The sequence below is a fragment of the Mesoplodon densirostris genome, chromosome 7 (assembly GCF_025265405.1).
Source record: "Mesoplodon densirostris isolate mMesDen1 chromosome 7, mMesDen1 primary haplotype, whole genome shotgun sequence".
Lineage (NCBI taxonomy): Eukaryota > Metazoa > Chordata > Mammalia > Artiodactyla > Ziphiidae > Mesoplodon > Mesoplodon densirostris.
Genome location: NC_082667.1, coordinates 25643746 through 25668794, shown reverse-complemented (window position 1 = coordinate 25668794; position 25049 = coordinate 25643746). Strand labels below are relative to the sequence as shown.

The 25049-nt window shown below is 48.6% G+C and overlaps 2 protein-coding genes across 3 annotated transcripts in view; both read right to left on the bottom strand.

Moving 5' to 3' along the window:
* ABTB2 (ankyrin repeat and BTB domain containing 2) overlaps positions 1-25049 on the bottom strand; it is a 180861-nt gene that overhangs the window by 40086 nt on the left and 115726 nt on the right. For both annotated transcript variants that reach the window (XM_060103247.1, XM_060103248.1), the window contains exons 2-3: positions 9117-9263; positions 2273-2486 (exon numbers count right to left, since the gene is read on the bottom strand). In XM_060103247.1, the coding sequence (XP_059959230.1) occupies positions 2273-2486; positions 9117-9263 (361 nt within the window). The remainder of the gene's footprint in view (positions 1-2272; positions 2487-9116; positions 9264-25049) is intronic.
* Positions 1-25049, bottom strand: part of CD59 (CD59 molecule (CD59 blood group)) — a 519147-nt gene that overhangs the window by 427636 nt on the left and 66462 nt on the right. The gene's annotated exons all lie outside the window — the stretch shown is intronic.

The following is a 25049-nucleotide window of genomic DNA, read 5'->3' as shown; positions in this document are numbered from 1 at the left end:
TGGGAATCTCCCCAGAAGGAAAGCCAGAGGGTGGCCACAAAGACATCCAAGGGGTTCTGGGCACAGCATCCAGAGAAGAGCACCTCCCCGGCCAGCACCACAGCCAGTAGCCACAGTCACAGCCGGAGGGCCAGGCAGCCCAGCCTGGGGCAGCAGGTCCCAGGAAGGCTCCCTGTCCTCCTCTCCCAGCCACCTTTGCTTGGGTGACCCAGCCTCAGGCTCAGTCTAGCACCCTTGGGGACCTCACCACTAACAAGCAAACCTCCCCTCCCCATCCCCACCCCCTCCAGATGTTTTCTTGGCCCTTTCTCCCTCCCAGCCAGCTCTGGCAACCACAACAATTTCTCCACAAAGCAGAAACAGCTGGGGCGTAGAGCCTGTGCTCTGGCCCCATCTCGCTGCTGGATGCTTCCTTCAGGAAACCCGGGGCCTCCACCTGCTGCCTTCTTGCTCTGTGTCAGGCCCCACCTGCATTCACTGTCCAGCTCCCCAAGAAATGAGACAACGAGGGTCTAATAATGATACCGGTGATAATAACAGCAGTGGTAGCATTTACGGGGAATCTACTGTGTGTGTGTACTGGGCCACTATTGCTTCACGTCGCTCGTAATGACAGATGGTATGGTACAGAGGTTATGAGCAGAGCCTATGTGGCCTTGGCAAGTTACTGAATCTCTCTGTGCCTCCACTTACCCATCTGTAAAATGGGGCTGCGAAGAGTACCTATTTCCTGGAAGTATGTGCCCACATGTAAAGTGCTCAGCACGGTGCCTGTCACGTGGCAAAGGCCCTATAAACATCGCTGATCATCCTCGAACCCTTAAAACTGCTTCATTACCGCCCCATGTTTATAGCTGAGGAAGCTGAGGCTCAGGGAGATTTGGAACCTTGCACAAAGGTTCATGAATGTCAGAGTTGCTGTGCGTGCCCAGGCCACCTGACTCCTGAGTCTCTGCATCCTCTGCTCCCAGCATTTGCCATATGTCCACAGGATTGCCAGTGTTTTCACGACGGCTATTTTTTAATGAGCTGGTATGGGGATCTACCCTTGCATCTTTATCTTTTGTGACTGTGGAGGCCCTGGAGAAGTGGGCCTGGCTGTGAGGACCACACCACTGAGGAGACCCAATGCCTCCCAAAGACAACGGGTGGTGGGGGTGCTGGGAAAGCAGTGGCACTCTCTGGATCAAGGTCTCAGATCTCCCTCCTCTGTGATGGGGCACAGAGACCCCCGGGCTGCTCTCCCCCTCTCCTGGGCCCTGCTGTGAGGTGGAATGTATGCACCCAGGGCTTCCTAAACTGAAGGCGAGTCTCTCCCACTCCCTGGACCTTCAATTACACAACCCTTGACCCCTGTCCATGAGTCGAGCCCATGGACAGACCCTGCCTTGGGTGGCCATGTGGTGGCCTCCAGGTGAAGCTCCTGTTAGCGTATCTACTGGACAAATTATAGAAAACCATCTTCTCTGGGCAGAAAATTGAAAAAAGGTGGCCCTCTGAGTAGACCAATTAGAATGCGCACCCTGTCCTCAGGCTGACATGGCTCTGTGTGTCCCCCACTCATGCCCCTCACTGCGTCCCCTTGTGCAGTGTACAACCTGTATATCTGTCCTTAGCAGCCCTTTCCCCAGTTGGGAAAGGGCTGCGACCCCGTGGACAGCACTAGACTGGGGGCCAGCAGGCCTGGACCCTGGGGCTATTTACCCACTAACCTGCTGGAGATCAAATAATCTGCCAGAGCCAGGACGTTCCCATCTATGAAATGAGTGAACAGGGCAAAATGTGCCTAAGAATTCCTAACAAGAATGATGATAACGGTGATATCATCATCATCAAAAGAGGTGACAGCCACCATTGATGGAGGGCCAGTCACCACCCAGACATTGTCCTAGGTGCTTTTTCTGAGAGCACTAGCTCACTCGATTCTCACTACCCACCTTTCTAGGTAGGTGCGAATACCTCATTTTATAAACGAGGCAACTGAATTCCCAAGAGCCCAGGTAGTAAATGCTAGAGCTGTGAGACAGAGGCCACAGCCCACCTTCTGAGACTCAACGACCCCACACTACAACAGCCCAGGGTGAACACATCCTGCTGCACCCCAGGGACAGGCCTTCATCAATCTGAATTCGCAGCCGTTGCCCGTGTCAGGCTGCCTCCTCGCAGGCACACAGGCCGGGGCCAGGGCTCTTTTTCCACCTCATCGGTCACTCGGTCAACACACATTGGGTCGCACGGTCCACCGGGTGTGCAGCCCAAGGCAGATCCCTACCGTTCGTTGTTCAGGGCCATCCTCGGGGGGTCCAGGTTGGGGTTCTCCATGGACTCCATCTGTGGACACCGCAGGAAGTAGTAGAGCGTGTGGAGGGCGTCAGGGGACCAGGTGATGGGCTGGGGTGGCTGGCGGGCCTGGCGGGCGGGGCTGGAGCCAGGACCCAGCGGGCGGCGCCCCTGCATGTGGTGCATGGCGCGGGAGACCAGGTCGCCTGGTGGAGGGCAGGCGAGAGGGAGAGAAAAAGGAAAAGTCTGAGTTCATAGCCCACATTCTCCCAAGGATCCTGCTAGCTAGAGGAGCAGCTAAGCCGGCATGCCTAATTACTATTTACCCAGAGGCAGCAGGTGGAGGTGGACACTGTCACCCAGATACATGATAGCAATTTAGATTCCCTTTCACTTCCAGTCCTGCCTTAACAGTTGAACGAAACACTTGGTAGGGGCCCGGCCCCACCAGAACTTACGCTAATACGGTTTCTTTTCCAACATCCCCACTCCTTCCATCACCCCACGGCCCTTCCCCCAGCTCTGACCACAGGAATCTCCCTGGGCCTCTTTTCCCAACCCCCAATTCCTGTGCTAGGCTGCGTGGTGATTCTCCCCCATGCTGTCTGGTGCAAAGTCCAGGCACTTCTGCAGAAAAGGGACCTCCCTCTCCACGGCCTCAAGGAGAACTCCCACCACCATCCATTATGCTTATTATGTGCTGAGTGTTCAATTTTCTAGAAATAGAATTTAATTTGATCCTTACAAGGCTGGGACCCGAGTAGGATCCCCATTTTGCAGACGAAGAAACTGAGGCTTATCCAGTAAGCAAACATTTACTGACACCATGCATTTCCCTGGTCACAGGGATGTCGCGGTGCCCAGTAAACGGTAGAGTCTAGATTTGAATCCAGGCCTATGTGACTCCAAAGTCCATGAACTGAACTGGGATCCAGGCTGTGGCCTGCACTAATGAAGTCTGCAGGGTCCTCAGGTCCCCGTATCCTGTGCTGTGTTTCTTCCCCAGTTGAGTCTTTTCAATTTCCCACCAGCCCAGGACAGGAAACGTCCCATCATTGTGTGAGGCCACAATGCTGAGAAAGGATGGGTGAAATGGCCCCAGGCACCTGCGGGCCCCTCTTTCTAGGAAAAGTGGCGCCTTCCATTCTTCTCAGGCCTGAGAACTCAGGGGGGCGTCCCCTGTGGGTCAGCTTGCCCCTTACAGATAACCCCTTGGAGAGAAAGCCTCTGGATGAGGCTGAGCTCAAGGAGGGAGAAACGAGCAGGTTTTTAATATGGCAGGTGAAGTGTTGTTCAACGTTCGACAGGACCAATTCATTCACTTATTCTGTTAACCTCCCCTACAGAGCCCGTGGGTCTGGGACTCTATACCACGTGTCCCCGGAGCCCTGCACAGCTTCTACGGCACAACGGGTGCTCAGCAAACATTTGGAGAATGAAAAAGTAGCCTTACACATTCATTTCACTTAAGATACAACTTCTGGTGGGGCTTGACTTGAGCTCGTTAGCTGCCAAGTTCTCCCATGACAGCCACAGCAGCAACGCTTGTTTCCAAGCAGGGACAATGACAGCCCTGGAATTGGAGATCTCCCCCGGGAAAGAGCCCTCCATGCTACCCCCAGGTCCTCACTCCTCTCTACAAAGTGGACTCTGCTCATCCCGCAGTTGTAGCTCAGCTGCCTGGGTGCCTCCTGCCAGACCCCAGGGCCAAGAGGGCTGAGGGCACTGGGTTCCTGATGCCTGGTTCCCATCCCCCAAACTCTAATTTAATTGGTCCAGGGCAGGACCCAGGCGTCCGTATTTTGTAAAAGTTCCCTCAGTGAATCTAATCTCCAGTCAGGTTTGAGAATCACCAGGTAAGCGGATGAGCGCATAGATTCTGGATTCAGACTTGCCTGGCTTCCAATCAGGGCTCTGCTATTTCTATCCCGTGTGTCTTACGTAGTAAGTTACTTATCAAAGCCTTGTTTTCCTTATCCGTAAAATGGAAATAGTCGTTTCTAACCTAAAAATCCTGAGGATTCAAATAAATAACAAATGTAAAGCACTTAACATCATGCTTGGCACAGAGTAAGTGCTTGGTAAAGTTAAATATATCACCATTATTGTTACTGTCTTTTGTTGTTAATCCTCTATCCTACAGGCCACCTCGTGGTACTCTTCCTTCCAGGACCTCTGCCTGCAGTCAAGCACTGCCCCGCATTTCCCAGGACAGGAGGAGTCCAGCCCTGCCCTCGGGCTCCTGGATAGTAGAAACTGGCATCAACAAGCCCAGGCCAAGCCGTCTCCCAGAAGCTAGTTGTACAGCTAAGTTGGCTGCAATAAGTTGAAATCTGGCTCCTGTTCCTCCAGGTCTAAATGTCATAACTGTTGGCATGACCACAGGACCACAAGGAGGAGAATTCAAAGAGTCCCCGATAGCGTCGAAGAAATCTTGTTGAAATATCATTTCAAAGACTCGACAAGGTAGAAGTCATTACCATTAATTATGTTTAAGATGGTTTCGTTGTTCCTGGTGTAGAACCCTTGGCAGCACATTTCCAGCCAGGATGCAGGCAAGAAAATCGAGGAAGGAATAGGAATACCTCCTAACAGCTCCCTAAAAGGGAAGCCAGGAGCAGAGAGGCCTTCCGAAGGTTCGGGAAACCACGAAGGCAGCAGAATGGTGACTGGAGATGGAGTCCCCGGACACTTTGCTCCAGGCCCAGCTTCGGGCTTCAGTGTCTCTCAAAGACCAAAGAGACAGATGCCTGCAGACAACTCTGATCAGGCATCTAAAAAACTTAAGCTGTGCTGCAAGTCCAGGTTATGGGCAAAGACAGCCAGTTGTTTTGGATGTTCTCCCAGAGGGGTTTTCCTCCCTGCCACCTTCTATTTTCTAGGCTTCAAGATAGACATGAAAAGATAAGACAAAATCTCTAAAAAAAATCTCTTTACAGCCACCCCATAAGGGAGGCATTTCCATTTTACAGACGAGGACACAGGCTACACAAGTTAAGTGATTTGTCCAGTGGCACAAGCAAGACTTGAACTGGGGTCCCTGTGTCCCAAACGAATGTTCTCGACCATTGCGACACTGCTGCTTGAAGTGTGGTCTGTGAACTGGGACAGGTGTGCAAACTGGTTACTGGTTCAGAAGTTCATTTCAGAAACTGAGAGTGAGCTTGAAAAAACTTCCAGAGCAATCTGACAGAGTGATTTTATGCCTATTTAATCTAATTAATAAAATAAAATGGCTTGCATCTTACCTGTGCTTTATTTCATATTTCTAAACGTTCCTTTTTATTGTATTTTATAAAAGTTTCAGTTTGCAACAAAGCTGGGGGGATACCATCCCTGACCTGCTACCACAGTGAGTTTCAGAAGCTGTGGCCCAACGGGGCTGTGCTCTTGGTTTGGTACAGCTGGGCACTCAGAGCTGCTTCTGAGACATCCTTGTACTTGAGAATCAATTGACCCTAAGCTTGATGAGACCTCAGTCTGAAGCCCGGAAACACCCACAAGTATGGAGAAACAAGCCCTCCCTGCTTGTTAATCATGAGAGCCCTGAGCAGAGGTGCTCCGGCTTCCCTCTGGTCTGTCCAACCTGCATCAGGAGCCATCGAATAAAAAGAGAGTGGGAGGGCCTGGGATTAAGCACTGTCTCCAAAATGAGGCCTATACCATCTGGCTGCCTTTGAAAAGAAGTGTTTTGTTTATTTCTTATTCCCTTCCATTTACCTTCTCATAGGTAGAGAGGGACAGAGGAAAATACAAGTGCCTGAGCTCCCTATGCAGATGGACCTGATACAAGAATGAGACTTCTTGACCTACCTGGCAGGCTGGTCCTGGCCAGGTGCAGGGAGAGAGTGGGTGCTAAAGCCGGGCTAAACTCTAAGGTACGAGGTGCTCAGCACCAAGTATCACTAGCCTCATTAAGCTCTTTAGTCTTGAAGAGAAAAACTGCAATATCTGCCTCCACCTTCACCTCCTCCTTCCTTCACAATGATTAGCAAAAACCCTGGTTTCAGAGCGAGGGAGCTTGGGCATCTTGGCGCATGACACAGCCTGCTGGGTTGTCAGTGAAAGATGCTCTGGGGATCCTTCTTCCCTTTGGTCTGAGGAGTGGTGAGCCAGGATGGGGACCAATCCTAGGTGGGTTTTAGGAGGCAAAAACTGGACGATAGAGAACTTATTTTTACTTACACACACACACACATCCCAATACACAGCTCAGGTTCTGTTCTCCTCTCTAGCGATACGTACACCAGGGGATACAACAGAGAAAGTCTCGATTCTCATGAAGCTGAAGTTCTAATCACATGAGAAAGATGATCAACTATTCACAAGTAAATATATAATAAATGCCAAGTATCCATTAGTGCTTTGAATAAACCAAAGCCATAGATGGGAGACAGAGAACGAGGGTGGGACCCTTAATCTCTGCAGGGTGCTCAGGGAAGGCCTGTCTAGTAAGTGTTACTGGGCAGAGACCTTAAGAACGTGCCATATTTGGACAACTGGAGGAAAAGGTCACAGGCAGAGGAACAGCTAGTTCGAAGGCCCTGGGGTGGGAGGATCTTAGCCAGGAGGCCAGGGTGGCTGGAGCACAGTCAACAAGAGAAGAATAGAAGACGAGGAAGGCAGATCGTATGTTCAATCCCGGACTTCACTGAGTGGGTTGGGAAGCCGTGGGGGTAATTGAGAGGATATTGAGCAGATGAGTGACATAATACAATTTGGGTTTTAAATATCCCTGGTTTGGCCCGAGTTGGTAGCTCTGGAAGTGGTGAGAGGGGCAAACTTAAACTTGGGATAGTCTTAGAAGGTAGAACTGATTGGACTTGGTCCCTGGGCTGAATGGTAAGGATAAGCCCTTCCCCTGAGGGAAGTCTCTGAATGCTCGCCTTGTGCCTGACTGTGGATTGTAATGGGCACAGAGACCACTACGACAAAAGGCTCTATGATAAAAGTCAAGATCAGATTCCGATCTTGTTTATGTATGTATGTATGTATGTATGTATGTATGGCTGCAATGGGTCTTTGTTGCTGCACACGGGCTTTCTCTAGCTGCTGCAAGTGGGGGCTACTCTTCGTTGCAGTGCGCGGGCTTCTCATTGCGGTGGCTTCTCTTGTCGTGGAGCATGGGCTCTAGGTGCACGGGCTTCAGTAGTTGTGGCACATGGGCTCAGTAGTTGTGGCACATGGGCTCAATAGTTGTGGCTCGCGGGCTCTAGAGCACAGGCTCAGTAGCTGTGGTGCACGGGCTTAGTTGCTCCGCGACATGTGGGATCTTCCTGGACCAGGGCTCGAACCCGTGTCCCCTGCATTGGTAGGTGGATTCTTAACCACTGTGCCAGCAGCGAAGTCCCCAGATTCCGATCTTGACCTCAGCTGCCCTGAGATGCTGGTGGCTGGGCTGCTAGTCACGTCTACGAAGCCCACAGCCCTAAGTAATTTAGAGCTTTGCTAAAGTCAGACACAGCAGGAGTCAAGCCCCCTTTCTGATTCTTATTTGCAACCTGACTTAGGGAAAATGACTTTTCTTCTCTAAGCTTCGGTTCCCTCATCAGGACATACTTGCTGAGTCGTTATGCACAGTAAATGAGATCATGTGATGAAGGCACTTCATACAGTGTCTTGCACACAGTACGTGCTCACTTAATGTTCAAAATGCAAAACAAAATCGAGGTGTTCTCCAGTGGACTGAGGCCTAAGTGTGTCCCTCACTGTCCTCAGGCCAGGAGAGTTCACCAAACAGACTGTGCATAGCCCCAAAGACAGCCCACCGTCCAGGAGATACTCCTCAGGGGTGGGGATCAAGCCATACACCCAAGCCCACTTCCTGCAGGGTCCTCAAGAGGCAGGGGACCCAGGTGGCCATGCTGGAATGCCCCTAGGAGACAGAGAGCTCAAAGTCCTGCTTTCTGTCCCAGCCTTATTACCAATCTGCTCTGTGACCTTGAACCAGGCACCTTCACTTCCTGTCCTGGGAAGGGAAGGAAGACGGGGCGGGGTGGGGGGTGGGGGAGGGGACTGTGTCCTAAAGAAACAGAACGGCTTGCCATTCACTATTCAGGGGCCAGAAACCTTAAAGAAATCACAAGCGGAAAAGTCTGGAGCAGAGTGAAACTCCATCTGTTTCCACACCGTGTGCTATACGACCCTTGGCACGTGTCCCCGCCCTCCGCTGGGTGGTCTCATGACCCCGGGAGGAGCATGCAGTTTGATTTCTCAAATAATTGGGATAATGAGAGGGAGAAATCGGGAGACACGGGGATCTCATGCCTCCTAACACGATCTTCTGAAACAGCTGTCAAACAGTAATGACCTAGACCCAGGGGTTTCCCACTGTGTTCCAGAGAGCCCTGAGGTCCTGGGAGATGCCCAGGGCACCGCAGGGCTGAGGCCACTCACTGATCAGCTCCTCCTTCAGCCAGAGAAGCTCAGCTTTTTTCTTTCTTGCAAATACTGGTTGTAAATTCAGAGCCCTTGGGGCAGGCAGGTAACATAAATAAATGAGACAGGCCAGCTACGAGAGACCGAGGCACGCGGCAGTGTAGGGAATGCTTTCTGTCCCCTTAGCTGTCACTCAGCTGCCCCTGATCGCTGCCATGCAGGAATGGGGTGCAGCAGTGCTAGATCATCTGATTTCTCGAGAGAAACGAGAGATCCAAATTTGGACGTGATTAAATGCACCTGCCAACTAAAGCACACGTCTGTGGGCCACCAATTTACAACCTCTGGCTTTCAGAGAAGGCAAGAAGCGTGGAGGAGAAGGAGGAAGCCAGGACCCAGAAGGTGGGCTCCTCCCTGCCTCTCCCTTGGAGCCAGCGGACAGTGGGTGCCCCACTTACTCAGCTCCGAGATGCTCCCCACGCAGGTGGCCAGGAGGGACTGCTCCAGGGTCCGGAGTTCCAGCTGCGCGTAGGCATCGGCGCGCTCGTCGTGGCCCAGGGACCCGCCGTTGTAGGGACTGAAGTATGCAGGGAGGGAGAGGACACCTGTGGGGAAAGACGGTGGACAGTGTCAACGAAAATAATCAATAAACAATCAATAGTAAGAATAGAAAAGAGTTTTATTTGAGCCAAACTGAGGACTAGCCCAGAAGCCCACTGTCTAGGTTACTCTGAGAAACCTCTCTGGAGAAGCAGGGTTTTCAGCACAGTTTTATATCTTGTCAGAACAAAGAATATTAAACAAGTCTGGGTTACATTTCTTCAAGGTTAGGAAAAAAAAAAAAAAAAAGAACAGACCAGCACGTACATAGCAAGTCGGTATGCCTTAGCACCTGGGAAGGGAGTCTTTTTTTTTTTTTTTTAAACATCTTTATTGGAGTATAATTGCTTTACAATGGTGTGTTAGTTTCTGCTTTATAACGAAGTGTGGGAAGGGAGTCTTATCATCCAAAGAGGACCAGCATCGGCATCCCAGGAAGGGGGGGCATTTAATCTTTATTTTTAACCTAGATGTTATTTACTTCTGGTCCATGTGCCCTTTTCTTTAATAATTAAAGCCGACGTACAATGTATGTTTGACAGGCCACAAACAGGCTATTTTAGTTCGCATAAAATTAAAGTTAACTCATGTATAAGCCAGAATGACTTCCCTATATGTCAATATGTGAAAATGTCTTTTATCAACAAGTCACCTGAGGATGGAAGCAAAGCTCAAAGGCCACAGTTCTGCTCCCTGTCTGGTCGAGTGCGGGTGGTGGGCAAATTGCAAGGCTCCACTTGGGACAGCTGACTTTTCACTGTGGACGGCGCTGCAAGAGCCAGGATGAGGGCGGCCCACCTGTAGACGTGGTTTAAAGCAGGTGGAGACCATCCTTTCTTGGAGCTGCACAAGGAACTGGCCTCCAGAGGCTGGTGGGCCATATACGCATTCATTCCTTCCTTCCTTCCCTGCTTCACTTGCTGAATATCCAGAGCGCCTCACTCGGCCCAGGTATTCTGCTGCCTTTAGGATTCCAGGGTGACAAAGAGACCTGGCTTTGTCTTCACGGAGCTCAGTGGATGGGGCGTCCGAGGTAAACGTTCACCCTGCCCACCCAGAGGGCGGCATCGCCCTTGGAGTTCTCCCACTTCCTCAGGCTGCCCCCCTTTCCTTCTTCAAGCCAAGAATAGGACTAGGAGAAACCACAGAGAAGAGGATGCTGCTTTCCCCACTCCAGGAAGGGGACTCATCCAGCCACTGGCCAAGGCCAATTAGCGTTTTTCATTAGCACTTCGACAATAGAAGAGCACAGCTGTCAGAATCAATCCCAGAGGGTGACAGCCTGTAAATTTCTCCAACTCACTGTGTGGCTTCTTAGAAAGCACCGGAAAAGCAAAATCAGACTGGCTTAAAATTACATGTTGGTTCTTAAGAGCACACGTTGGTCTTAAGTTGGTTCTTAAGGCCACCAAGATTCCCAATTTTTGGTAACTGCTTCTTCTTTGATCCAGACATCTTTGTCCAACCCCCTTGAACTTATTTTTTTTTTTTTTGAAAGCAAAATACCCACAGGAATTTATTTTAGTCACTTTTGGGAAAATCTCTTAAAATTCCTTGAGATAACAGAAGAGCCCCTGGGATGTGGCCAAATCCAGGCTAGACTTCCCTATCCTGTACCCAGAAACGTCACAAGGATGACAACAGCCATAGGTCCTGCAGCAGAGAGGTTAAGACAGGGCCTTGGAGCTGGAACATTAGCTCTGTCACTTAAACCAGCGGCGTGACCTTGGGCAAGTTACTTCACTTCTCTGTGCCTCAGATTCCTCACGTGTTAACTAGAGGAAACAGAAGTCACCTAGCTCACGGTGTGGCCGTGAGTTGGCAGATGTCCACGTGGGGACTGGTGCGTGGCTCAGAGTCAGTGCTCTTTGCATGCTCTTGCTATTGTTTTCCCCATGTGTGGGGAACGCAGGCTTCAGGTTCACTCTCTCATTTATTCTTTCAACAAGGTGGGCACTGCTGTCTCCATGTTAGATAACATGCAGAGAGTCTGAATAACGTGCTCTACCAATTGGCAGAGCTAGGATTCAAATCCAGGTCTGACTGGCTCTAGAATGTATACGCTTCACCCCTCTGTACTCCCAGATTCAATGAACACACCATCAAGCTCACCTACTACGGCTGTCCCGATTCAGTGTTATTCCTGCTTGGTTCACCCACAGAAGCCCCAGTGCTGGGCCTCGTGTGCTCTTTTGTGGGGCAAACGCACATGGCAGCCTTCCTCCTGCCCAGATCCTGGCAGTGTTCTTTGGCCACGCTCTAGGTTCGGCGGCCGGCCAGCCCTGCCCTCCTAGCCTCTCCCTCCCCTGACCCAGCCTCCCTGCCCTCCCCAGCACTGCCTCACTGCCCTGCTATGTGGCTGGGACCTGCCGCTCGGAATCTCCCTCCGACCCCTCCAGGATGGCAGCGGCAACGGACTCCGGATCTGGGGGCTGGTTCGGCAAAGCAGGGCGTCAAAGCACTTCCTCAAAGCTCTGTTTCCAGTGGAAGGAGGAGGGCATGACTAGGTTCCCCCTGCCCCCAGCCCTGTCCCCAAAGCAGAACCTCTCCCTGACAGCTGAGGACCCAAACGCATTAGGAAGACCTGGCTCTGAGCATTAAAACAAGTAGTGAAACAAAAGACAACCCTCCCCCATCCCCACCCCGAACTAAAAGCTCAAACCCACAGGCAGCCCAAATATTTGGGAGGGCTTCTACGCATCTACGGGTCTAACTCAGGCCCTGCTCTTCCTCTTCTCTTCATTATTAATCCACAGAAACAACGCTGGGGACGTGTGGATCAAATTTACAGCGCTTAGGGCAAGGGAATAGGAAATTCAGCTGATTTGTCAAAGGATTCCCAGAGAGAAATATTATGTCAATGGATCTAGTAACAAGAGCTTGCAGCTCCATTAATAATAGTTCCCATTTTCCCAGTCATCGCCCACCCAAAGGGGTTTTCATTTAATACTGTGGCAAAAGTAATTATGAGCCTATTATTAATAATAGTAATTGATAGCATCACAGCTTTTGCATAGTACCTTTTACTTTTAAGGGACTTCAAACACCGAGAAGTACATAATTTATTCTTCCAGCAAGGGAGGTAGGGAGGTCATTATCAGTAATAGACACTGCTGACTTTTAAAGAGTGCTCACTATGTGCCAGGACTGTGATAACTTTATATGCATGATCACATGCAATTCCCAAGGCTTCACGAAGTACTGTTTGCACCCATCTTATAGATGAGAAAACCAAGGGTCCTGCCCCCAAAGTTAAGTGACTTGCCCAAGGTTACTGAGGGTCTGAAACTGAACTGGGGCTAGAATCTCAACCTCTTGATTCTCAAGCTGTTGAAATGAAATGACGTCCTAACTTTGGCCCCCTTGTCCTTTAGTTAAAGAGCACAAGGATATTTGAGAGAAAAGGGGTTCTGTTCTGTTTGTGCCTGGGGTCTGATAGGAGGAAATATAAAGAAAGGCCCAGAAATACAACTTTCTTTTAATGCGTCTCCAGGCACCGCCTGCCAAGGAACCCTGGAGGCCTCGCGTAAAGCTCTACAGACTGAAGGCCATCTCTCTTATTCCCTCTGATCTTTCCAGAATGCAGTCCCACAGCTTGCCTTCTGAATCTGCCCCTTAAGAAGCCTTTCTTGGACTTCCCTGGTGGCGCAGTGGTTAAAAATCCACCTGCCAATGCAGGGGACACGGGTTTGAGCCCTGGCCCGGGAAGATCCCACAGGTTGCGAAGCAACTAAGCCCGTGTGCCACAACTACTGAGCCTGCACTCTAGAGCCTGCGAGCCACAACTACTGAGCCCGTGTGCCACAACTACTGAGCCCGTGTGCCACAACTACCGAAGCCCACGCGCCTAGAGCCCGTGCTCCAGAACAAGAGAAGCCACTGCAATGAGAAGCCTGCGCACCGCAACGAAGACCCAACGCAGCTAAAAATAAATAAATTTATTTTTTAAAAAAGAAAGCCTTTTTAAAATGTCAATGTGTAATTCTTCTCTCTCCCACATAAGCCTGTTCCTAAGCCATTCTCACTGGAGACGGAAAACACTTGCTTTAAGTTCTCTCAACACTTCAGTGCCTTCTTTGCCCCACAGAAATTCCCATCTTCCAGGGCAAGGTCATTCTGGAAAAAGGGACTTCCAAAAAAAAACAAACAAAAGAAAAGCAACCCCCCCTCCCGCCCTCTGTTTACTAAAATCTTTAGAAAAAAATCTGTTTATTTCAGTCGTGATGGAAAAAAAAGCATGCTGGCATGAAACCTGTATCCCTTTATTAATTAATAAGGACACCCCAAATCAATCCCTGCTGAACTCTGTAAAAGTTACACAGAAAACCCACATGCGTCACTCAGATCGTTGCTGTGAAATGAACTCCCGAGTGTGAGGCAGGGAAGCAGTAGGCATGACCCAGGCACCCTGTCTCCCTTGTCTACAAAATCAGCATTTCTGTGGAAACAAGGTTCCACCCCAGTGTCCTCTGACTGTATGGGAAGCCTCTACATTTCTCAATCTGCACACAGAACCACAATCTTCGGTCACTCAATTTTTCTCAAGCAGGTTGCCCAACCCTTGAATCTCGGAACTCATTACCTCATACCCCAAAGCTTCCAGTCTCTTCTCTGATCACAGCACCACAACCACCCAGTTGCCCAAGAACAGATCCGGTGAGTCATCCTTATCAACTCTCTTCCTCCTCCCCCCACACATCCAATCCACCACCAAACCTTGCTGCTCTCATCACCTTCGTATCTCAAAAATCCAGTCACTGCCGGTTCAGGGTACCATCTTCCCTCACTGGATACTGCAATAGCCCCTCCCCGTCTCCTCCCTCCGTCTCACCCCATCCCTGACAATCCCTTACTCTGGTCACACACTCTTATTTACTCTGGCTTTAAACTCTTCGATGACTGCCCACTGCCCTCACAAAGAGGTTCAAACACCTTTCCACAGATAAGAATAGATAATATTCTTCTTTCTTTCTATGATACTTAGAGATGACAATAATTCTGCCAGTAAATAGGGAAATTCCCAGCACCTCTCAAGAAATCAGCAGAGTTAAGAAGTCTACGCACTGAAGAAAAGGGAACACTCCTGCACTGTTGGTGGGAATGTAAATTGATACAGCCACTATGGAGAACAGTATGGAGGTTCCTTAAAAACTGAAAATAGAACTACCATACGACCCAGCAATCCCACTACTGGGCATATACCCTGAGAAAACCATATTTCAAAAAAAGTCATGTACCACAATGTTCATTGCAGCACTATTTACAATAGCCAGGACATAGAAGCAACCTAAGTGTCCATCAACAGATGAATGGATAAAGAAGATGTGGCACATATATATAATGGAATATTACTCAGCCATAAAAAAAACGAAATTGAGTTATTTATAGTGAGGTGGATGGACCTAGAATCTGTCATACAGAGTGAAGTCAGAAAGAGAAAAACAAATGCCGTATGCTAACACATATATATGGAATCTAAAAAAAAAAAAAAAAAAAAAAGGTTCTGAGGAACCTAGGGGCAGGACAGGAATAAAGACACAGACATAGAGAGTGGACTTAAGGACACGGGGAGGGGAAGGGTAAGCTGGGAGTAAGTGAGAGAGTGGCATGGACATATATACACTACCAAATGTAAAATAGATGGCTAGTGGGAAGCAGCCGCGTAGCAGAGGGAGATCAGCTCGGTGCTTTGTGACCACCTAGAGGGGTGGGATAGGAAGGGTGGGAAGGGATATGGGGATATATGTATATATATAGCTGATTCACTTTCTTATACAGCAGAAGCTAACACAACAATGTAAAGAACTTATATTCCAATAAAGATATTAAAAAAAATAGGAAACAAAACAAAACAAATAAATAAAACAACAAAAAAAAGAAGCCTATGCACACCTGATCCTGGTTTCCGCAGGCTGTTTCCCGAGTTTGGTCACTTGGCTCTGCTCCAGCCCTGGGCTCCTTCCCAGGCGATTCTCCACCAGTGCCCAGAGAGGGCGCCATTGAGTCAGCTGGGAAACCCAGTGCACAGAAGACTGGGAGTCCCGCCTTCTTGCTGGCTGCCAAGCAGGAATTCGACCTGGGTTTCAGCTGGCAGAGGTTGCCGGCTCCTCCAAGCAAGCAAGTAACAAGCCAGAAGCCAATGGACTGCACACTGGGTTGACAAACCAGATTTTCAGTGCTAAGGTTTTTCAGAAGCAGGGCTCAGCCCAAAGGCCAAGTCGATGGGGATTTCATTCTCTTCTCTGTAAGACACAGAGGTCAATTGGGTGGTCTCTCAAGTCTGCTCCAGCACTGGGATCTTGCACTCCAACTGGCCCTTCTGTGGACTCTAGCACTAAAGTGTACCCCTTAAAACCTTTCCCCCCACTTTCATTCCACTGTTTAACTTCTGAATTGTGGAAACAAACAGGTCCTGTTAGCATTATTTCCTGTGATTTAATTTCCCACAAGTTATAACAACAGCCCCCCAACAGACACAATACACACCAAATTGTAAATGTAAAGATGTCCTTTTTTTTTTTGTGAAAACTGGGTAGATTTACAGTTCAGTTTTTCTAACCAGTCATCAAAAGGCCATCAAGACTGTAACATAACTGTACCCCCCAACCTGACAACCCATTCCCATTACCAGGGCTGTCCACAGATTTGCAAATGTTCTTTTCAGGGCGCTGTGACTACAGTGGGCCCAGTGACCTGTGCAAGCCTGCGTGCCTAGCATCTTCTCCCGCCCCTGCCCCCCGACACGCCCCACCAGACTCACTAGCCCCCCAGCTCAGGGAAGCTCATTTGTGAAGACAGCAAAGGCCACTGCCTGTCGCCTGTTTCTTTAAAATGAAATCCAGCATGCAGAGGATTACTCTTTTACTGCCCTTGAGAGGAAACTTGGCAGGGCGTCTTCTGCCACTTTTCTTAGGAGCTGGAAGCTTGGGTGGGGTTCAATCCATAAGCTTCTGAAAATAAAAATTATATTGCCCCACTGAACGGTTTCCAAATAGCCCACATAATCCAAGCCTTTTTATTTTTTTTGAAAGTGTTTCCATTCTCTGATCTGGAATTTTATATATATAGTACGTTTAATGCCCGGTTGTTGCATATTAGTCATACTGAAACAAAGTGCTGAAGAGTTAAAGCTGGAATATTTTCCAGAGAGACCCAAATGGAGTATAAGGACAGTTGATTCTAAAAAAAAACCCCACTTCACTGAATGGTATTTCTCCTGATACTCGAAGTCCAACGAGATTGGGGGATGGGTGTTGAAGCAAGCGGAAGAGGAAGGAAATAAGGAGGAAGACCTAGAAGTGGAATGAAATCTGCTTGACTTGATGAATCGTCAATCACCCCTGTAAAAATGATTCATCGAGAGTAATTGAAAGCTCATGTAATTCTCAGCCAGAACCCACCTAAAGATGAGACCACCATATTGTGAGGCCCAAGAGTTCAAGTAAGGAGCAAAGGTTGGGAGACAGGAAGAGAGAAGCGTTGGGGTCTAAACTGAGTTTGGGAAGCAGGTTTTAACCGTGGGTTAGTAATGCACGGAGATGGGCGACCCCATACCGAGCACTACTCTATGCCATGAGTGGGATGACCCAGCATTTGAACCCACACGAAGACCCTACCAGTGGCCTCATTACAATTAGCTAGTACTGTTACTAACCCCATTTACCAATGAGGGACACTGAGGTTTAAATGGGCTGGATCACTTGGTGAAGGTCACAGAGCTAGAAAATGGCCAAGGTGGGATTCAGACCCAGCCCGTCCAACCCGGGAGTCCACACTGCCTCTCATATGGGGCTCTAGCCCATTCAAGCCCAGGGACAGAGAAGACTTCCATCACCACTCACCAGTCCAATTAGCACCGCCCGTTCCCCTTCTTCTTCAAGGTCAGGAAATTGAAAGCAAACATAATCATGCTCTGGTTAACACCTCACTCTAAGTTATCAGAACTCCACCGGCTGAAGGTGGTCTTCCCGTTAAGAGAGGCCCAGAGGGCCAGGAGCTTACCCTTAAACTGTGAAATAAAAATGCACATTTATGACTACCCAGGGAGCCAGGGGCCAGAGAACCCAGGACTAGCGAGATCAAAGGCTGTTGGAGGACAACACGCTTGTTGCCAGCGTCCCCAATTCTCTTAAAAAAAAATATATGGTAAAAATATACGGTGAACACTGGGCTGAATTCATCTCTCTCTGGAGTCCTTGACAGTCTTGGGCCTTCTGGCGGGGGTGGGGGTGGGGGGGTCCTGCTAGGGGAGCTGGTCTTGGGCTGCCTCTTCTCCCTCCAGTTGGTAGCAGCACCTCTGACCTCAGGGCTGGCTCACTCAGTTCTCAGAGGGGCTCCAAGCAGGGTGAGGGTTTAGATGGGGAGAGGGGCCACCATAAAATAATAGCCCAACAAAGCAGTGCGGGTGAGCCCAGAAACTCCGCTAGGAATGCTGGCTAACTGGCATTTTGGTGATTTGTTTAATTAGGGTTCATATCATGTTTAATTAAGGTTCATATCAGAGACCTGGAGGATGAATATGCCCGTAAAAGAACTAGTAGAGATCATGGACTGCTGCTTAATTCTTTTGAAGTGAGAAAAGACCTAGCGAAACGCAGCCTGTTCATTGCCATTTCCCTCCCTTGCAAGAGAATAAAATAAAGCCACAGTAACCAAGCAGATCAATTTCAGGAAATTAAACCTAAAGGTGAACTCTGGAAAACCCGGCAACCGTCACAACATCGGGGGGTATGGAGCGGAGAACTCACACGTGGACCACTGAGATTTTTCCTGTGGAAAAAGATCTCTGTTGTGTTTGGAATACTTTTTAAGAGATTCTGGGTGGCCTCGCTCCAAAGTATTGATGTAACACATCAAGAACTTGAGCGACCCAGGAAGCATGAGTCTTGGAACTGCCACCTCTTAAAAAAAAAAAGAAAAATCCATCACATGACCATGGTCCTTTGTCAAATGCTGTCCTTGACCCATGGTGGCTGAGCACGCCAGTTCCTGTGAGCCAAGGACAACATCCAGCCACTTTTGTATAAAGGCAACAACACATTTAAAACGTAAACACACAAAGTCATCACCCTAAAACATCAGCCCTTCCCCCAACCCATGCACACAACCACCAAGGTGAGAGTGGTTCTCTCTGCGCTAGGGCTATAAAAATGTCTTGAACTACTATGCTTTTTAAACTTTTTACAAATATGATTTATTGGTGGTGTAAAAAGTGATTGTTACAAGAGAAACAGGGGACGTGGTGGGGGAGATGTACTTAGAGGGAGAAGAAGGTGATAGAATGTTTCTTCTGAGCATAGGAATAGCCATAATTTCAAATATGTTAGCAAGTTAGTTAACTGAAATTCAATTTTTATATAGGAAAACAAGAGAACGTTTAAAAAAATTACTATGATCTAATTACCTATAAAGAGCCCATAATGGAGGTCATCTAACATAAAAGATAGTTATTTCTGCACGGGAGAACTTTAGATGATTTTTTTCTCCATTATTCTTCATGCTTCTTTCTACTGATTAACTAATGAACATATATATTTTAATAAAAACAAAACCATTGTTACAACTATTGTGAGCTCATGGAGGAAAAAAAGTAAATAGAAGGAAAACTTGATTGTTTTATATAAATATTAATTTAAAAAAAAGGGGGGGGCTTCCTAGGTGGCGCAGTGGTTGAGTGTCCGCCTGCCGATGCAGGGGACACGGGTTCATGCCCCGGTCTGGGAAGATCCCACATGCCATGGAGCAGGTGGGCCCGTGAGCCATGGCCACGGGGCCTGCGCGTCCAGAGCCTGTGCTCCGCAATGGGAGAGGCCACAACAGTGAGAGGCCCGCATACCGCAAAAAAAAGAGAAAAAAATATAATAATAATTTAAAAAAAAAAGGTAAGGGAAAGAAAGACAGAAACTGTTCTGTATTCCTAAGCAGGAGGTGAGATTTTGTCTGCAAGTCTCATTCCAAGAATCGGCCTCTCTGAGAACCAGCCCCTTCACCTGGCCAGATGGTAGGGACTCTGGGCCACTCAGGGGCCACTCAGGGGCACTTCCTCTGGTCCAGCCATGTACCCACTGGGCTGAGCCTGTGTGATCATGATGCAGCCACGTGGCAGTCTGGACCAACAGTACTCTCAGTCGGTACAGGCTGCCACTTGCTGGGATTGAGGACAGGGAGAGCTGGGGGAAATCCTCACGCTGCACCAAGTGTGAAAAGAGAGGCTTGCCACTACCAGTGCTGCTGAGGGTGGGGTGGGAGGTACCAGTGGGCCCGGGAATGGGACAGAAGGCAAAGCACGTCCTGGGAGTGATCCCGGAGCTACATCTCCAGTGAGAGCACTGCTGCCAGCAGGAAAAAGAGGGGAGTGGGAGAAGTCTCCAAGTGTCAACTCAGAGGAAGCAGAGGGATAAATGAGCCTGAGCACCTGTAATACACACAAGTCATTCCTTAGGGGTTAAAAAAAAAAAAGGCAAATGTCACAAGGTCCAGGGCAGATGGCCAAGATATTTATTAATAGAACATGAATGCATCATTAGTCAGAAATGTACTGTGCTAGATTCCTTCTAACAAATATAACCTGCTTCAGTCGGCTTTGGTTCCCATTCCAAATGGCTCTAATAGACCCTCCAGATGATTTAAGAGCATGAGTCAAGGTTCAAAGCTCAGCTATGAATCTTATTAGCTATGTGACCTAGGACTAGTTAATTAACCTCTCTGAGCCTCAATTTGTTCATCTGTCTAATATGCCTCATAATAGCTCCGAATTCACTGATTATTTGAGAATTAAAAGAAGTTAAGTAAGTATTTAGTAAAATGCCTGACACATAGTAAGCATGTAATAAATGGTAATATCTTATAAATGGCCTCACGGATTCCCAGGGCCAATAGCTTTGGGATAAAGCCATCAGATACCATATAAAAGTATTTCTATTCGACCGAAGTGATGGACCCTAGGCCAACCGATCCCGTTATTTTCCTAAAGGCCTGTGCTGATACAGAATCATGCTTTATTCACTATGGATGGATCATTTATTCTGCATTCATCCACTAATTTCTTCAGCAACTGTTTACTGATGACCTAATAATCTACTAGAAGTGGCTATGCTCTGGGGGTAGAAAAGTGAACAGGACATAGTCTCTACCCTCTTGATGTTTGCCATCTAGTGAAGGAGAGCAGACAGTATACCAGCCAAGTCCATAATGAAAAGGGCTACATGGAGTCGGATCAAAGAGCCCAGAGGAGGATCTCTAAGCAGACTACGTAGGCCTAGTAGTCAAGGAAGGCTTCCTGGAGGAAGAGACATAGAGTAGCTATCAGTCTAGTGAAGGGGTTGGATGGGTCTTCCAAGCAGAGGGAGGGCCTGTATAGGGAGGTTCTGGGGCAGTGATAGGCGGGGAGAGGCCCCCTGAGACTTGTCATGAAGCTGTGTTTGTAGAGCCAGCACATTATTCATACTTAGACTATGTGTTTATTTGGGGCAGCCTGGGAGGTGGCTAACGGAGATCACTGCCCTCTCTCCACCCACCCTTGGAGCCACTACGAAGCCGGGATCCGCGAACTTTTCCCGCAAAGGGTCAGAGAGTAAATATTTTTGGCTTTGCGGGTCTGTCACAACTACTCAACTCCGCCAGCGTAATGTGCATATACATAAACAAATGGGCACAGATTTGTATTTTATATCACCTTCACGTGTCACAAACTAGTCTTCTTTTAGTACTTTTTCAACCATTTAAAAAGGTAAAACTAATTTTTAGCTTGTAGGCCATATGAAAACAGGTGTCAGGTGGGACTTGGCCCCAGGGCCATGCTTGCTGACCTCTGTACTAATCCAGAGCCCCTCAGAGGGATGGAGAGGGGTAGCTCGGAGTGATGGGTGAGAGTGACAGGCCTCCGGGGGAGAGACCAGGGCAGACGGCACTAGTCACAGGAGTCTAAGAGGCTGAGACTCTGTCCTGAGAGTAATGAGGACTCATTGAAGGGGTTTAAGCAATTGAATGACAGGGTCATATGCACATTCAGACAGATAAATCCGGTAGCTGTATGGGAAAGGGATGGGAGAGGAGATTAGAGATTAGAGAGCCCCACTGCTGGCTGAAGACATCTTCTTTGCCAAGGAATTCATAGTCTAAAAATCCACCTGGGCCACTGCTTGGGCTCTTATTTCAATAAAGCTGCTCATTCCTTTTAGCTTTTGCACTAAGCACTTAAACATCAAAGTCGGAGGTAGCAGATTACATTTTTTGGAACTAAAATTCATTAAGGGATCATTTTTAAGACCAAATAAATGAAAACCATGTTTGACTACTTTTAAAATTGGTGATGTTCCCGGATCAACTTAAAGGAGTTAGCAAATTTCAATCTCAATCTTTATGGCTCCAGCAAATTTCAATCTCAGTCTTTATGGCTCCAAAAGGCAATTCACAGAGAATGGGAGAATTCAACACGTGCCTTGAAATCTGGGCTGAAAAAAAAAAAAAACCAATGCTAAGTGTGCTGGGGACACCAGAGCCCAGAGTTTAAGTCACTCCCTTCATAACTCATATATGGCAAATATGGACATACCCATGTACCACCCCATCCCCATTCCCCTGCACAGAAAGGGTTGTTTGCAGGCAGTTAAATCCTATGGACAGAGAACACATTCTCTAAGGCCGTGGGACCTTCTGTCCCAAGGTTGACTGATGGCTTCAAATATGGAAGAAGTATCCAAGTAGGCTCGGGGAATTTTAGCACTGCACTGTTCTTGTCACTCACTCACTTACTCAAATATTCATCACAGGCCTATTAATCACACTGAGCTTGGTGCTAGAAATACAGAGGTAAGATCCAGTTCCCTGGCTCTAGAGGACAGGAAAAATATGTAGACAGATAATTAAAAGGTACCATAATATGGGCTTCCCTGGTGGCACAGTGGTTGAAGAGTCTGCCGGCTAAAGCAGGGGACATGGGTTCGAGCCCTGGTCTGGGAGGATCCCACATGCCACGGAGCAGCTGGGCCTGTGAGCCACAACTACTGAGCCTGCGCGTCTGGAGCCTGTGCTCCGCAACAAGAGAGGCCGCGACAGTGAGAGGCCCGCGCACCGAGATGAAGAGTGGCCCCCGCTCGCCGCAACTGGAGAAAGCCTTCGCACAGAAACGAAGACCCAACACAGCAAAAATAAATAAATTAATTAATAAACTCCTACCCCCAACATCTAAAAAAAAAAAAAAAGGTACCATAATAAATGCTAGAGGTGGGCTTCCCTGGTGGCGCAGTGGTTGAGAGTCCGCCTGCCGATGCAGGGGACACGGGTTCGTGCCCCGGTCTGGGAAGATCCCACGTGCCACGGAACGGCTGGGCCCGTGAGCCATGGCCGCTGAGCCTGCGCGTCCGGAGCCTGTGCTCTGCAACGGGAGAGGCCACAACAGTGAGAGGCCCGAGTACCGCAAAAGAAATAAATAAATAAATAAATAAATAAATAAATAATAAATGAATGCTAGAGAAGGGGTCTGCAGTAGGTACTAGAAGCTTGGAAGGAGGCTGAAGAGAGGGTTTTTGCTATGTGCTATTATCCAGCAAGGGAGGAAAAATAACAGGATGTTTCACAAAGCCGCCCCTCCTCACTCCAAGAACCCCAAAGGGACCGTACAGACCTTATGAGTGGCAAACACTCCCCGGTCATCTCACGGCTGAGCCACGTCACGCAACATGGGAGTAGGTTGAGAAGGTTCAGGGAAAGAAGCTCATTCATAGGAAGGAGGTCCCTGGAGAATGTTCATTCTCAGGAGGGGGACATCCCAAACCTCACTGTGTCACTTCCAGGACACCATGATCTTTCCCTGCAAAGGTGTATGAAAACATCCAGCCGCTGGATGCTTGAAACTGTGCCGCTCTTCCCAGCGACCTATCCAGTGCCGTCCTTCTACTCCCTGGCTAACAGAACCCTGATTCTGCCTGGAATGACTTGCAGTATGAGCCCTGGGGGGCCCCTTCCCGGACTCCCGTACAGCTGTACAACATGGTTTTGGACATGAGATGTAAATTCAAGACTTCAGGGGTTTTGGAAAATGTGGCTTTTCCTGATCTAAAGGGACAAGCTGTCCAGCTGGCAGGGCCTCTGAGCTTCTTCCTGCCTCGAATGTGACACACTGTCTGAAGAGGTACAGCAGCAGCCACTATGCCAGCAGGAGACAGGCCGCCTGCTGCCAAAGCTGGAGCAGCACCCTGGGGCTGCTGTGCAGGGGGAGGAGCTGCTGGAGGGGACAAAGGCAAGATCAGAGCCAACATGCTGGGGATGGCAGAGCAGGAAGTAGAAAGAGCCTGGGTCTCTGACCGTCTCGCCGAGCAGCTAACCACCACCAGGAACTGCTGATCCCCGAACTTCTTGTTATAGGAAAAAATATCACAGGGAGGGCAGCTTAAACAACATAAATTTGTTTTCTTGCAATTCTGGAGGCTAGAAGTCTGAGATCAAGGTGTGGGTTGGGTTGCTTTCTTCTTCTGAGGCCTCTCTCTTAGGCTTGTAGACAGCTGTCTTCTCCCTGGGTCTTCACATGGTCTTCCTTTATGTGTCTGTGTCCTGATCACTTCTTCTTACAAGAACACCAGTCAGATTGGATTCGGGCCCACTCATGCGACTTCATTTTACCTTAGTTGCCTCTTAAAAGACTCTATTGCCAAATACAGTCACATTGTGATGTGCTGGGGGTTAGGACTTCAACCTATGAATTTTGGAGGCTCACAGTTCAGACCACCACAGGCAGGTTTTTTTGACTTGCAGATGAAGTGATTTCTCTAATACAAGATGGTTTCTGTAAATCATTAGTTTGCAAAAATACTTTTAAACCATGGAACCCTTTGTTCAAATGAAATCATATGGAGTCTGATGATAAAGCCGTCTCCCCGCTCCTGGGGCCCTGCGTCTCTGTGGATGCTAAAAATGCGTGCTCACAGGCTCCTCTGTGTGGCGCTGGCTGTGGACATGCTCGACTCAGACTCTGCTGAGAACAGGGCGGTTCTGGCCCACAAGGCCAAGTTCCCCAAGGGCGTGGGGTGGCCGCAGCAACTCAAGCCCTCACTTTGCTCAACATAAGGGCTGGAAGCTCCCTTCACGGGGGAAATCTTCCGGGCAGACCACTGGGCTTCTGCTGGGTGAGTGTCTGCAGAACACCACTCACAGTTTATTTGCATTTAAAAAATGCAGATAGGCGAAAAGAAGAGAATAAAAACAGTAATTTTACTGCCCTGAGATAATCATCATTGACATTACAGTTTAATATCCTTTCAGACTTTTGAATATGCACTGCTTTGGAGTGTGCATGCGTACTTTCTTTTTTCTCACATGCATACTTTTAATTTTAAGAAATTAACACTTTAATGACCACCTTTTTCACTTAATATTTCACAGATAGCTTTCCATGGCCCCACATATTGTTTCTCATCATCACTTTCAATGGCTGCAGCACACGCCATTCTAAAGGCTCACAGTACCTAGCACTGTTATTTTGGGTGACTCAGGCGGGTCCCCCAATATGACTTCACAGTGGGCAGTGGCCTCTGAGTCACATCAAACCCCAGCGCTCTAGCGCCGAAGAGTTTGTTGTCCTAGCTCTGGAAGTGAGCCCTGAGAATCCACCAGGGAGGTGAGGCCCCTCCTCTCCCAACCAGGACCTGCTAGAGAGAGGTGACCCTAACAGGGCCTCATGACAGACGCCAGCACCTCCGTCTCATTCTGATTTTGGAAACCAGGTCTCAAAAAAATGAACTAAAGCCACAGGAAGATGGGGCATTTCCTCACAGGTGTCTTCGGGTTACAGATTC